General features: G+C 39.9%; 1 protein-coding gene across 1 annotated transcript; it reads left to right on the forward strand.

Annotated features, from left to right (window-relative positions):
• Positions 1-6,627: 6,627 nt before the first annotated feature.
• KRTAP7-1 (keratin associated protein 7-1) lies at positions 6,628-7,357 on the forward strand. Its single transcript, XM_010956598.2, has one exon. The coding sequence runs from the start codon at positions 6,701-6,703 to the stop codon at positions 6,962-6,964; it is 264 nt and encodes an 87-aa protein (XP_010954900.1). The 5' UTR covers positions 6,628-6,700; the 3' UTR covers positions 6,965-7,357.
• Positions 7,358-15,779: the final 8,422 nt, after the last annotated feature.

Raw genomic sequence — 15,779 nt, forward strand, 5'->3', positions numbered from 1 at the left:
TCATCATAGGAGATAAAGTGCAGAAAAAGAATCATTTTTTTTCCCTCTGAGAAATTGATTGGATTTGAGTCTGTAATAGACAAGGACACAAAGCTGCTTGATTTTAGGCTGAGATCAACACTGATGGTGTAACATGGGATATTTCACCTTCTCCCCTGAGTCTCACTTTTCTCATGATGAATCAAAGAAAAAGTTGGATTAACGTTTTCTCCAGCCCTAACATTGAGGATTTCTTTATACGCGCACACACAAAACATATATAACGTGTAAAAATACATAACATAAAACATATACATATAAAAAACATATATACATACATTCATATCACAAATAGCAAAAACTAATGCTTGATCCTCTACCTTTTAAGCTATCTTTTTTTTCATCATTTTTCTTTCCTTCCTTGATCATCATCTGGGAAGGCTAGTCTATGTTTATTAATTTAAAAAAAAATCATTGGTGCAATTCTTAATCACTTGTGCAGATCTTCCCCTTTCTTTTATTGATTTTTTTTTTCCCTCAAAGGTCATCAGTGAACAAATTCAGTGAGGGAATCCCAACCAACATCCTCTTTGACTCTTTCTGGCGTTAGTACCATCAACTTTCCTGACCTTACAAGTTCCCACTTGTTACGGCACCTGTTGGTTTTATCTTGACTTCTCTGTGACCCCATGACCCTTATTTACTGACACCACTGACCCCTGCTGTTCCTCACACCCTTAAAAGTGGGTGTCCCCAGTGTTCTGCTCTCAGTCCTTTTCTTTTAACAGCATTGCTTGAAGCGCTCCTTTAAGAAAGATGAAGACTCAATCATTATATTTAGCTTTTTTTCCCCTTCTAAGCTGTTTTCCTTTATTTCATAATGTTTATAATCTCTTTGGCACACGTGACCCCTCAAAGGTAAAGCCCTCCTCCTGAAGTCGCTGCCATTCGCCATCACCAGGCGCACCTTTTACCTGGGTGCCAGGAGGGGCTCTCTGGGTTCCTTTCTTTCTTTGGATGACATTGCTAAGTAAGTCCTGTGCATTTTTCCTCCGTAATGGCACTCAAATCTATCTCCTTATTCCCATTTTTATTGCCCCAAGCTTAACTCAGAGGCTCGATTATTATTTTGAATTGACAATTCTAATAGTATATTAATAGGTGTCACTCCCTCCGTAGCTTCCCCACAATCCATTATTCACACTAAGCCAGTTCTAATCACATCATTTCCTCAATTAAATCCTTTGGTAGCGGCTCTTTATCTCTTCCCACACCTGCCCAGCATGCCAGGCTGTCCCTCCTCTATCTCTGGCATCCTTTTACTAGAAGTTTCCTCTTCACTTCCCTCCAGGTGCACATTCCTCCGTCTAAACGGATCAGCTCACAAATCCCTCAACAAACCCCGGGTGCTCCTGCTCTGCCCTTGCCAATGGCGTTGCTGCAGCCACAGGACCTTTTTATCTTCACCTGTTCAAGTCACACTCATCTTTCATGGCGCACCCATTCGTTCATCTATTTATTCATTTAAGAGATTGAGAGATATTTATTGAGCTCCAACTCCATATTAGTCAGGCACAAACAAGACAGACAAGGTGCCTACCATCAGGGGAGACAGACAGCGAGAAAGATGGTCACTGTGTCTGGATCAGAGGGAGGGAGAGAACACAGTACGAAGTGCGGTTGGGAAATTGGACAGGAACCAGGCCATGTAAGAAGCTTGAATCTTTATTTTTTTCTAAGAGCAATAGGAAGTCATGGAAGGCTTTCTAAGTAGGTAGGGCAAAACACACTTTATTTTGAAAAGGTCATAGCTGATGTGGAGGGAGAGAAAAGGCAGGAAAAGAGAAACCAGAGAGGAGGCGATGGCAGTGGTCCTGGGTGGGGACAGTGTTGGTTTGATTGGATGGTAGCAGTGACAATGGAGCAATGTGCGCAGACTTGAGATGCATTTTGGAGGCACTGCTGACTGGACCTGACGACAGACCAGATAAAGGAATTATATGAAAAAAGGAATGAAGTTTTTGTCTTGAGCAATTAGATGGCAGTGTTATTTACTAAGGTGGGAAAGGCTAGGGGAGGAATCGGTGTGTGAGAGAAAACTAGGCGCCCAAGTTTTGACATGTTAAAAATTGTCCGGACACAAACGTTCATGGCGGCATGAATCATAACAGCCAAATACTGGAAACAACCTAAATGTGCATCAGCTGATGAGTGGATAAGCAAAGCATGGCACATCCATACAATGAAATGCTATCGGCAGTTAAAAGGGATGAAGTGCCTTTTCCTCAATTAGATTACACAGTGACTAGGCAGATATGGAGGGAAGAAGAGAAAGAAAAGTAATGAAAACTATCTAGTGATCTATAACCATGCACAGATTGATAGCCAATGAATTGCCCAGAAAATTATGGACTTAAAAGTGTCCAGTATCAGAACCATTTTAAATTATGTTACATAAAGGCTTTAAAAATTCTTTTTACTTGTTTTTATGTAATTATCTAAATTTTGGAAAATGTGTTTAGAAACATTGTTAAATTGTGTTTTAGGAATTACTGGAGTCTGTGTAAGGAGTATAAAGTCCCCACGGGGGTCATTAATGCCGTCCTGCAACATCACGGATTCCCTCCTTCTGCATTCACAGCAGCATTGCCGGCCATGACCTGTGAAGTCAGGTAGGGTCGTGGAGTGGGCAGTGTGCAAGCGACACACGACAATTGGTAGAAGTTTTTGGGAGCTAGTGTGTGATCTGCCACCTGCTCTTCCCCTACCAGTAATATTTCAGATCATGAAAACTCTGTCAGCTTAAATCTTTGAATGAGAATGTCATTCATCTAAGACACCCACCAACCCAGGGGGGGATGTGCAGTGTGAGCATGAAATAAACCTCTGATTCTTCCAAGCATTTAGATTTTGAGTTGTTTGTTATAGCAGCGAAAACTAGCCTTTTCTTACTGATATGTTCAAGAAAGGAACAAAATGATCTGAAACACTTTATAAGCTGAAGCCCTTTAAAGTCTCAGGAACAGCAAAGGCAGTAGAGCAAAACAGCCAAAGCATGGCCTTGAGCTACACCGTGTGATCTGGAGCTTGATTCTGCTGATTATTAACTGTGTGACTTTGTGAAGATCTCTTAAACTTTCTGGCTTCAGTTTTCTTACTAGAAAAATCATAACACGCACCTTGTAAGATCATTACAAACATTAAACGAATTAACATTTGTTATGTGCTAGACAAAGAATACAAACTTGTGGTTGCCAAGGGGGCGGGAGGTGGGAAGGGATAGACTGGGAGTTCGAAATTTGTAGATACTGACAGGCATATGCAGAATAGATAAACAAAATTATACTGTACAGCACAGGGAAATATATACAAGATCTTGTGGTAGCTCATAGCGAAAAAAATGTGACAATGAACATATGTATGTTCATGTATAACTGAAAAATTATGCTCTGCAGTGGAATTTGACACAACATTGTAAAATGACTATAACTCAATAAAAAATGTTTAAAAAATGTGTTATGTGCTTAGAAAAGTGCATAGTAAGTCCTCTAACTATATATATATATATATATATATATATACACGATACATGGTAAAATACACAAACAAGTATATATATAATATATAGTAAAATATATAAATAAGCAGTACATATAAAGTGTTTAGAGCAGAAACCTAGCAGTGAGCCCCCCATGAATATTTATTATTACTAATATTTAAAATAAAAAATATTGAATAACAAATACTTGGCTGAGCATTTTTTCTGAGAAAGTTTAAAAGGAGATAGGAAGATAAAAAAACAAGCAAAAGAGCTTTTTTTTTTTTTTAAATGGGGGGTGACAAATTTATAGACCAGTTCAGATGGGTTTTACCTCTGGGAAGATGCCTGGACACACTCCTGTTACTTCCCTTTGTGTTCAGGTATGTCCTGAGAAAATAAACAGAGCACAGGGGAATGGAAAAGACAGAGTAAGGTTTTTTCTTTAATTATCTTTATCACCCAGAAAGAAAGGAAATAGGCCACCTGTGACTGACACTGAACATGCCTGTCAAAGAGAGATAAGCAGCTCAGGGCAGTTTCACACAGCCAAGCAAAGCAGATTCCTTGAAATCTCACGAAAGACTGGTCCAGAATTTATCAGGATGATTTATTCATGAAATACTCATGAAATACTTTAAATACTCATTATAAATATAGATTTCTAGGATCTCTTGGTGGTAGTGGGAGAGGAGACCCCTGGAAATGTGAATTTCAAACACATTTTTAGGGTGTTCTTCTGCCTGTTTGCATTTGAGAACCCCGACTCCAGCCCTGTGGTTCTGACGGAGTAACGGAAATACCACTGCCACCTGATGGCAGCCGGTCCAAATTACAGGTGAGAATGTCATTGCAAGGTAGAATCAGCAGTTCAATTTTTCAAGTAACCACGTCACAATTAACTGAGAGCAGTCACTCTGCCCTCTGCCACTCACATTTTTTTCAGTTGTGTATACATATGTACATATATATATAATTTTCGTATAATTGTATGTACATATATATAATTTTTTCTTGACATAGTTGATTTACAATGTTGTGTTAGTTTCTGGTGTACAGCATGGTGATTCAGGTATACGTATATAGATCCTTTTCCATTATAGGTTATTACAAGCTATTGCATATACTTCTCTGTGCTACACAGTAGAACCTTGTTGTTTATTTATTCTATGTAGAGTAGTTCATAACTGCTAATCCCAAACTCCCAATTTACCCCCCAGGGTCACTGGACCTCGGCCTCACCCATCCTTCTGTTTGTCCCCACCACATGGGTCACCCGTCATTGGGCACCCAGGTGCAAACCTGCTTCCTGCTGTCGGCCGTCCCTTTCTTGCCCAGCCCTGGACGTCTTTGCTCCCACTACCTTTGTGAGAGGCAGAGGGGAATCCTAGCAGGGTCTTCGAGGAGGGGCAGGGGACTGGTTCTAGACAATAGGCAGAACCCATGCTCACAGCCACACAGGAGTAGGCAACCTCTGCCTATCCCAACCCTGGAGTGTGGCCAAGATCTGGCCGAGCAGCACCCACCTGGGGAAGACTGCAAAGGTCTCTGTGCACAGGGCTCTGAGGGGTTTCCGCGGAAGCTGCCCAGCCACACCCTCAGAGGGTGAGGAGGTGGCCTGTCTCTGCAGCTGTGCAGCCAGCACCCTGGGTTGGCCTCGATCAGCCTGAGCCCGAGCCTGAGCCAGAGGAAGGCACCAAAGGCTCTCCCAGCAGATCCGGTCATACTTCTTTGCTTTAAGCTTTAGCCAACTAGTGACAAGTAAAACCAGATAATGCCCATGTGTTTTGGAACATTAATGTAAGATTGTTATATGAAATATATTGGGGAACTACATTAAACTTTTAAACTAAAAAAATGTCCAAACTTAAGTAATATGATCCGTGGGAAGTTCTTCTGTCAGACAGCATGAGAGAGGCATAATTTTAACAAAGCGAGTGATGTCTGAAATAATGAGTTTTGCCTGTTGGGCTCTATGCTCATCCATTAAGGGTTAGGGGCGGGGTGATAAGCAAAAGGAGTTGGTATCTGGGAAGTTTTCTTTTTTCTACTTTCAGAAAATCCAGGCTCTATAAAAACAATTCTTTCCTAAACATTTGAATTGGAATAGTCTTAGCTTTGCTGAGCACAAATTATTTCTAGCTTGCCTTTGTCATGAGAAGTGGCCACTCAGAGCACAATGGGAGCAGAAGTGCTGCATTTTTAAATGTAACTGATATTTTGTAATGGGTCATGATAGCCAGGCTTGTTTTACCAGGAGTCAGTAAGGACCAAGCATGGTAGAACATGACTTTAAACTGGGCACCATTCCACTCAGCCCCAGTGTGGCAACTCCACAACAAGACAGCTTGGCAATGTTCAAGATGATTTACAATCAGAAGTTGTATATCCTCTGCGAGAAAAAAAGAAGTGTTAACAAGGAGAATGCTTATAAATGAAATACATGAAAATTACTACTAGGTTATCCATAACCATCCTATTATTTAGTGTTCTTGCAGCCTCTGTGGAAAGACTTGTTCTGATGGCTTTCTGTAGTAATGCTTTAAAATTTAAAAAAAAAAATTATTGAGGTGAAATTCACATAACATAAAATGAACTGCTTTAAAGTGAACCGTTCAGTGGTATTTAGGGCATCACGATGTTTTGCAACCACTGCCTCTAGTTCCAAATAATTTTCTTTACTCCAAAAGAAACTCCATACTCATTAAATAGTTGGGATACCAACGTTTTTGAATGACATAGGGAGAGAATTTCGAGAAGCTATAAAAGTGTTTACATGGTCGCCAAAGCTTTTTTGGTTTAGCTATGTCATTTGGGAGGAGTTTATAATCAGAGGATTTAAAGAGCCTCACATGATGCAATCACAACAGTGGTTAAATCATGGAACACTGATGAAAAGAATTCAATTATGTGTCAAGGATGGACACCAGCTTTGAAGATGGGGCACATTGCTTTGCAAACAGAAAAGCCCACAAAAACATGGGCAATGAGTCTGTGGGCTCCTTTGTATGCATTTTATTTGTAATAATAAAATTATCTATGCAAATTAGTTGGAAGATGTCTAGGCAAGCGTGTCATGCCCACCAGCTTGAGGTATAAAAAGCCCCGTGCAGGAGAACTTCACTCACTCTTGCGTAACTTGCTTTTCGCAATCTCTCCAAATCCATCTCAACCCCTGCCACCATGACTCGTTTCTTCTGCTGTGGAAGCTACTTCCCGGGTTATCCTTGCTATGGGACCAACTTCCATAGGACCTTCAGAGCCACCCCCCTGAACTGCCTTGTGCCCCTGGGCTCCCCACTGAACTACGATTGTGGACGCAATGGCTACAGCTCCCTGGGCTACAGCTTTGGTGGCAGCAACATCGGCAACCTGGGCTGCGGCTATGGTGGCAGCTTCTGCAGGCCATGGGGCTCCGGCTCTGGCTTTGGCTACAGCACCTACTGATGGACCAATGGCCCCAGGCGACCCCAGGACTCTTCAATCAGTTCTCTGAACACAGAACTGCCTGGAAAACAATGACTGTCTTTCTGTTTCTAGATGTGTTTGAGAGATATATCTTCCATCTTCTTGCTGACTTCTTACTGAGATCCTGGTCTTGGACGATGCTGAACAAGTCACCCAGGCATCAGATGCAGAACTGGCACTCAGCTACAGCCAAAGCCAGATGCGTTTCTCCGATACACCCGAATCTTACCAATGATGCAAGTAGTTTGTCTCTTACAGTTGTTCTGCCTGTGTATTATTAAATTCTATATCAGGGTCAATGCATTACAAATTAGGTGTGAGTGGGAAGGGCTTTTTCTGTTAGTCTCAATAAATCTAATTCATTCAGCACAATTTTTTTGTTTGTTCTGGTTGTTTATTTTACTGTACTTTTTTTTTCTTTGCCTTTGAACTCATCAGCCATTTTCATTCTATAATGGTGAACTTTAATCACATCTTATTTTGATTTCAGACTGTACACCAGGATAGGGTGATACCTAACAATTTTGTTCCTTTGTGGTGAGAATTCAATTTTTAAAAATGTTCCTTAGAAATGTCCTAAATCTGATCAAATACAGATGACCTTTAAACAGTGGAAGAATTGATTTGTATATAATTTATATTCGATCCTCTGTATGTGAGGTTCCTCTGAATCTGTGGATTCTACCAACCTTGGATTGTGTAGCACTGTAGTATTTGCTACCATAAATATCCACATATAAGTGGACTCTTGCAGTTCAGACATGCAGTGTCCAAGAGTCAACTGTGTAATTCTCCAAGGAAGAAATACAAATGATCAACAGGCACATGAAAAAATGCTCAGTATCACTAATTATCAGAGAAATGCAAATCAAAACTACAATGAGGTAACACCTCACACCAGTCAGAATGGCCATCTTTAAAATGTCCACAAACAATAAATGCTGGAGAGGCTGTGGAGAGAAGGGAACCCTCCTACACAGCTGGTGGGAATGCAGTTTGGTGCAGCCATTGTGGAAAACAGTATGGAGATTCCTCAAAAGACTAGGAATAGACTTACCATATGACCCAGGAATCCCGCTCCTGGGCATATATCCAGAAGAAACCCAACTTCAAAAAGACACCTGCACCCCAATATTCATAGCAGCACTATTTACAATAGCCAAGACATGGAAACAGCCTAAATGTCCATCAACAGATGACTGGATAAAGAAGATGTGGTATATTTATGAATGTTAAAATTTTTCTTTTCTTCTTTCATTAGTGAGACAATTCCATTTTGTTTTTTCCCCTTTACCTGCTGTTTATAGAATTCAGTTCTAGAGGATTGAGATTTGAACCTCATAAACTGTTGTAAAAAAAATCTGACAAAATGGACTTGTTATGAAAACCTATTTTTAGGGCTTCCTAAGATTAGATTTGGTGAACAACAGGAAGCCAACAGCAAAAGTCACATAGTATTGTTTTCCCTTTTTGGTTGGTGGTTTTATTTTTGCTACCTTCTTTGCCTCTGATTATATATGTAGCTGTATTAAAAATGAAGCATTTATTCTTTGGAATATAGTTACCATCAAAATCACTTGAAATGATATGCAGTCTACACTTAGAAAATGTTTCTTGTCTTGCTTACTAAGAAACCTCTATTTTATCAAAGCAAAATGCTTTGTTTGAATTATATTGCATTCAATCTTGTGTCGAGTATTTATCGCACCCCTGCCTGTCTCAGAGAAGGTGCTCAATAATTGTGCACTGACTTACTAAATCTCTGCTTCATGGGTACAAAATATTGTATAGTCCAATGTAAAGTTCATTCATGTATGTACAAAGTTATTGGGCTCTGGCCATTGTGTTAAAAATTTGGGGGCTGTAAAAACCTGGAACAGAGTCTCTGGCCTGAGAAGCTGACTATTTTCAAGAGATACTCATTCAACAGATACTCACCAAGAAGCTAGGACACCTAGCATTGTCCTAAAATTTGGGAACAGAGGGATAAATAAAATGCAATTCTGGCTTTCAAGAGTTAAATATACTTTATTCAATATTTAAAGGAAATTTTATAATCTCTTATCTTATTCCAATTAATGTGCTATAAATGATTATCCAAAGATAGATATCCCACACTCATTTCCTTCCAAGGACCCAAAATAAGAGACAGCCTATAATAAGATTCATATATGTATAACCCTTGATTTGGGTATAGGCACTTTTCTCATGATTAGATTAACATTTAGCATTTTTGGGTAGAAATGCCATAGAAGTAATGCTGTAAACTTCTCAGTGTCTTGTATCAGGAGGCACATTATGTTGATTTATGTAAATTATGTGAGTGTTAACATTGATCACTTGATGAAAGTAAGGTCCTTCAAGTTTCTTCACTGCAGAGCTGCTATTTCTCCCTTTGTAATTAATAACTGAATTGTGTTGACACTTTGACAGTAAGTGAATATTCTGCTCCTTATCAAGCTTTACCCACTATTTTAAGATCCATTCACAATTTTCTAATTTTTAGACATCCTTTTACTTTTATTAGTTGGCATTCTACCGTAAGAAAGAAATTTCTCTTCTCACGTGTTTTTTGTGTGCTTATTTATTTGTATCAATATTTATTCTTATTTTACTCAATGTGTTACCATCCATTAATAACATTATTAATTTTGATGTTCAAATTTTCCCAGATTTGGACCGTGGGGACACCTTCATGCTGCTCCTTTGTCCTTTAGAAATGACCCCCTAGCCATTTGATCAATGCTTTACTTTCTGGCTAAATAAGATAGTCCAAGTTCATCTTGAGTTTTTCTGCTCCCGTCACGGAGTCAGTGATTTCTCCCAGGAATTCTAGATCCCTAAAGTGAAGACTGGTACTTAGAAACCAAAATATAGGTGCTAAGTACGCTCACTGCTATGGTATCGTTGCTATATGTGCTAATTTCTGTCCTATCATATACTGTAACCATCATTGCTCTGATTGTCTGTCATTCTCTCAGATTTGCTAGTGACACACTGACAAGCTGCACTGGAGCTCTGGGTACAGGGGAAAAGCTCAGTGACAGGCAGAACGCACTTTAGGTTAAGAGATGGGTGGCTGACCTTTAGGCTGAGTGGGGTCCCCAAACGCCAGGGTGTAAAGGTCTGAAGTTTTGCTCTAAAGTTCAAGTGACACCACAAGTGGCCCCAGTGCTCTTCTTCAACTAGGTTTTCATTTAACCGCCTTATCTCTTTTTCAGCACCAACCCTGGTACTTTTCTTAGTGTTATAGGTTCCAATTCTCCCTGGGAATTTGAAAGGAAGACCAGTTTACTGTTGCTTGTAGCCCCCTCCTCTCATAGTTTCTATCATGACTCCCTCCTTCCTTCTTTCTGTTTTCCTGTCATCTCCTTTCCGTCATCCAGAAATTTAGTTAATCTCTCCTCAGTTGATATTGTCCCTAAAATTCTCCCTGTCACTGTTGGCTTCCAGCCTTTGTTAAAATTTAATGGATTCTGAGGAAAGGGAGGGGAAAAATCTATTTGGTCTATCTGCCATCTTGAACCTAAAAAATATAAGGACCTTAAAGAGGGACAAGAAGAGATTAAGAACAGCAACAACTTATCTCTTTTTCTCTTGCAGCAGTTATGTGACGCATACAGCAATAGATAATTTCACTGTTTATTTGTATAACTTTTTTTTTGAGGTAGATTAAATTATCTACTGTATTACAGAAGACGAAGTCAATATTGGAAAGTTAAATAATTTGTTGGAGGCTGTATCATTCATTTATAAAGAAAAATGCCAAGCTATAGTCAGCCAAGGATGGTCTGTGTCTAAATCCATCCCTCCACGCTAAAACGAGTTACACAGCATTTTTAAAGTTATAGAACTCTTTTCCAGAAATATCCCTACTTAATGTCACTTCTTATGCCATTAATAATTATACCTTATATTTACATATTGGTTTATGGTTTATAATTTATAGAATAAGTCCATAGAATTTTATTTAATTCTGACAATTATCTTGGGAGACAAGTACCATGAGGAAATTGATGGAAATTAAGTAATTTTCCCAAGTGAGCAAATATCTACCAAAGGAGAAAGCTGAGTCTTGAACAAAGGTATCAAGCTGAGGTCTTCTGATTCCTTCCACGCCCAGGGTTCTACCACTGATAACAGAGACAAAACACTCATTATGTGCTTACTGATTTGACCCTGTGGTTAGCAAGACCCTCTAGTATTTTCATAAGCTTGCAAATAAATTTTAATAATTACTAGGCTCCACTCTTGATCTTGATACCAAGTCCTTAGATTTTCCCATCTCATTACCTCTAAGAAATGGTGGCAGATCTTCCCTCCTAATTGCTGCCTCAGTTAGTTAGTACCCTTATCATGTCTTGCCTGGGTTACTACACCAACTGCCTATCTGGTCTGCCAGGCTGCCTCCAACCCATCTTCTGTACCGCAGACGTAATCATCTCTCAAGATACAAATCTAATAGCATGACTTTCTTTCACAAACTCTGTTTATTTTGCGGTTACTTACAGATTTCAGGATAAAGATAAGTTAGTGGCTTACAAGACTACCAATTTCTCCAATCTCACTTCCTACTTCTTCAGAACAAACTTCCCTAAAGTTCTCTCTCTCTTTTTTCTCTCCAAGCACTCGGATCCCAGACTGGAACATGTGTAGAAGCAGTCATTCAGCTGGGGTCAGGTGGAAGGGAATCTCTAGGAACACTCACTCCCATTTCTCAGCCTGTTTTCCAGAGCCGGTTTCAAGGTAAAGGAGACCTACCATGCTTCTTTGCTGCCTTCTGCCCTCTTTTTCATCTAGTGAACACCTAATGACCTTCAAAAGGCCATCTTCTACCCCAGGGGGCCTCCCTTGTTGCAATTTAGAACCTTCATCTCTATTTACTTTAATAAGAGGGTGTTCACACTGCTCTGCCCATCAACCAGGACCACCAGGAACACACCTGTAGTTAAACAAAGTTGGGCTTATTAATTTATTACAACAATGGAAATTACACAACACGAGAACGGGCAGGATGTCTCAATAAAAGAGTGTGGGAGGGGCTAGTTCTAGGATTTGGGCTTGAAGTAGTTGATTTTGGAGAGGATTAAAGGAGGCAGGGGTCTCTTCTGGATTGGGTACCATCTGTGACAAATGTCCACAAAGTTAATGGCTTAAAACAATACAGATTCATTCTTTTACAATTTTGGTGGTTAGAAGTTGAAAGTGGGTTTTACTGAGCTCAAATCAAGGTGTTGGTGTCACTGTATTCATTGTGGAGGCTTTGGAGGAGAATCTGTTCCCTTGTTTTTCCAGATTCAAGAGGCCGTCCCGACTCCTTGGTTCGTGTCTTCTTCCTTCATCTTCAAAGACAGTCGCATAGCGTCTTCAAATCTCTCTCCCTGATTCTGACTCTGACCCTCCTACCATCCTCTTTCACTTTAAGGAGACTTTTGATTGTGTTAGGCCCACCCAGATAATCCAGAATAATCTCCCTTCCTCTAGGCCTGTGGATTAGCAACCTCAATGCCCCCTTACCACAAAGTATGACATACTCACAGGTTCTGGAAACTAGACCATTAGTCTGCCTCCCACAGGCACTGCCAGGAAACAGGCCCAGCTCCATGACTGGGTAGTTAGCAGCTTTTATTGAGAAAGTGGAACAAGGCTAAAGTTGTCATTGATAGAGAGGCAGAAGTCACCGAGGGCGATGCTTAGTCATTTTGTGGTTTGAATAGTGTTCTTGTTTTCATGTGTTCCCGGATATGACTACAGACCAGTCTTGCTTTTGCCTCACTCCATCATTGTCACAGACTGACCTTGTCTGATTTGATGTTCTGAAGATTGTGTGTGGGATGTAGGGAACGCTCTGACTTACCATTAGTGCTTTCAGGGCTGCTGTTTATCTTTCTCACCATCATTAATTGACAGGTCTGATTGTCTCACAGTAAGGTTTCTGAGGACAAGCGTCATGCTTTATTCAATGTTCTATCACCAGTGCTGTAGCCCAGACACTTGATAAACATTTGTTGATTTTATATAATTATTTAAAGCCTTAGAGAAAAAGCCTACTCCCTTGCTACTTAAAACATGGTTAGCAGATAAGAAACATGGGCATTGCCTGGGAGCTTGTTCAAAATGCAGAATCTTGGGCCTCTTCTCTTTCAAATTGTACTCTGCACATTGACAAGATTCCCAGGTGATTTGTGTGCCCATAAAATTCGAACACTGACACAGTCTTGCTGATTCTATTCCAAAGGAAATAGAGAGGGAGACATGGCTCACTGTTGATTTTTAAAGTGTTGATGCAATGATATTAACATTTTCAGCAGAAAAGGAAAGTTTAAAAATTATTTTCCTATACTTTTGTTCTATTTTTTATTGCTATTTACAGAAAAACTAGTTTATTTATTCATTTTTTTTCCCATTTCCATTGAGGATAGAGGAAAAGCATTTAAAATTGTAACAGGAGAGATTTTTATTGGATAAATGGAGATATTTCTTGTTTCTAAGGCCTGCCAGGCAGGGACCACTGTGGATGCTCTATGAGACTCCTGAATATGTTGAGTATATTTGTCACTAAAAATATCCTGTTATTTCTCAGACACTAGTTCCTTTTCACTGACTTGTCTATGAGGCTCCTGACCTTACCTTTGACAATTATATTTGTACTACAGTGTCCTGTGCCTTTTTCTTCCCTTTCCAATCATCCTCTCCTCTTAGTGATCTGCTTTACGAATATGCCTCATTATTTCCATCTTAAGGTTTCTATGTCCTATGTATTCGGTTGCAACTACAGAAATTTCAAGACTTTCCTAATGAACAACCTTAGATTGTAAGATAAAGAAATCTTTGGGACATGGATCCTAATGTTTTAAATTTAAATTTACTCATGTTTATATTTAGTTTTTGGTCAGCCAAGACTTTGAAGAAATGATGCTTTCGGTAGATTGAACTTGCCATCATTTGTTGTTTGGCTGTAATATGAAACGTCATTTTCAAGGTCATCAGAAGAACAAGACCTCAGACCTTCCAAAGGGAAACCAGTGAGAAAATAAGTTGAAATGTTGTTTCCACTCATCAGCAAGTCTGCCTTGGCACTGAGGTAGCGCAATGGAACAGTTTCTCACCCTTTATCCTTTTCAATAACTTAGCTTGCAGATTGGTGCTGTGCTTTGATTTTATACACATTTCTAGTTTCTGGCTCTAACTCTCCCTTTGTGTCACAAGAAGTAGACCTCAGCTCCTGTTTTGCATCACAAGGAATAGGGGGTAGATGCTGAAAAGGACCCTTCAGATCCTACCAGTAACTGAAAGCTCGCGGCAAAAAGAATTTTTTTCCAATTTCCTTAGAATTGCTTTTTCCTGTTGATGCTGAAACACACATGAGATGTTTCTGACCAGAGTCAGTGAGCCTATTATGCATCTAGGCAAGAAAACCACATGGGTTCTACATCAAATAGCAAGCTTCATTAATTAGGTGCTTGCTCTGATAATTAACCAAGGAGCCTCACAAATGTAGCTTAACCTCAAAAGTGCTGAGATAGCGAGGTATGGAAATTGTGTCTCAAGTTAGTTCCAAGACTTGGTCAGCAAGTTCTGCCCCGTTGTGTGACACTTTTGGGGCATAATGCTTGGCAATCGTATCTGACTGCCTGTGATCTTGACATTAGACCAGTGCTTTTGACCTTGGCTGTGTGGATATTTTGGGCTGGATTTTTGTTGTTGTTGTTGTTATTGGGGGAGGCTGTTCTGTACATTCTAGGATGTTTGGCAGCATCCCTGACCTCTACCATTAGAGACCAAGCAGTAGGCCCCAGTCATGACAAGCAAAATTGTCTCCCGACATTGACAAACACCCCTTGGAGAGCAAAGTCGCCCCCATGATGACAAACTCCATCAACTCTAGTAATTAAGCCTCACTAAGAAGGTGTCTCCTTTTTCTCCTTCACCGTTTTACACTCATCCCATTTTAAGTTGGGTGTTTTCCTAAAGAGGACACCTTTTCAGATATCCTGAAATTGAACAGAGAATGAGAATTTTTTAAGGAGTGACCCAAACTCCACCTTTACTGGAATCACTGGAGCTGCTTATTTAAAATGCAGATTCCCGGGCCCCAGCCCAGACCCAGGGAGATCAGAATCTTTAGGAACAGAGCTCAGAAATATGCATTTTAAACAAGTATCCAAGGAAATTCTTGCACAGACTAAACTTTTGAAACTATTGCAGTGGAACCCCATGTGGGCCATGCAACATTTCTCTCCTGCGATTCTGTCACTGCATTTTGTGTTTTAAAGGGATGGCAGCTGGGAGCTCATTAGTGTGTCTTAGCAGGGGTGTGTAACACAATGAACAAAAGCTCTCTATGTAGTCTTTTGCTTTATTGATCAAATCCAGTGGGAGAGGGTTGAATTGCAATCTTAGCTCATCAGAGATTTTGATGTTGGAATCATACAGTGGCTAAAGGTGAGCCCCAGGAAGTCAACTTACCTCATTTTATAGTCAAATGACTTGGAGCCCAGACAAGTGATTTGCCTAAATTCTTTTTTTTTTTTTTTTGCCTAAATTCTTATAGTGAATGAGTTGCCAAATTAGGTTAAGAATATTCTTTCATTCATTCACTTGTTCAACTGCTGTTTATTAAAAATCTACATTTTGCCCAGTTGTGAGCTAGACACTGAGGAATCAAGGCTGATTTAAGACATCATTTTTGCTCTCCTAGATACAAGCATGTTGGTGAGGCAGGTATTAATCACATAAGTCAAGGTTAAAGGACAACAAATACAAGGGAGACGGTGGTGGTTACGATACTGCA

This window comes from Camelus bactrianus, chromosome 1 (genome assembly GCF_048773025.1).
Source record: "Camelus bactrianus isolate YW-2024 breed Bactrian camel chromosome 1, ASM4877302v1, whole genome shotgun sequence".
Lineage (NCBI taxonomy): Eukaryota > Metazoa > Chordata > Mammalia > Artiodactyla > Camelidae > Camelus > Camelus bactrianus.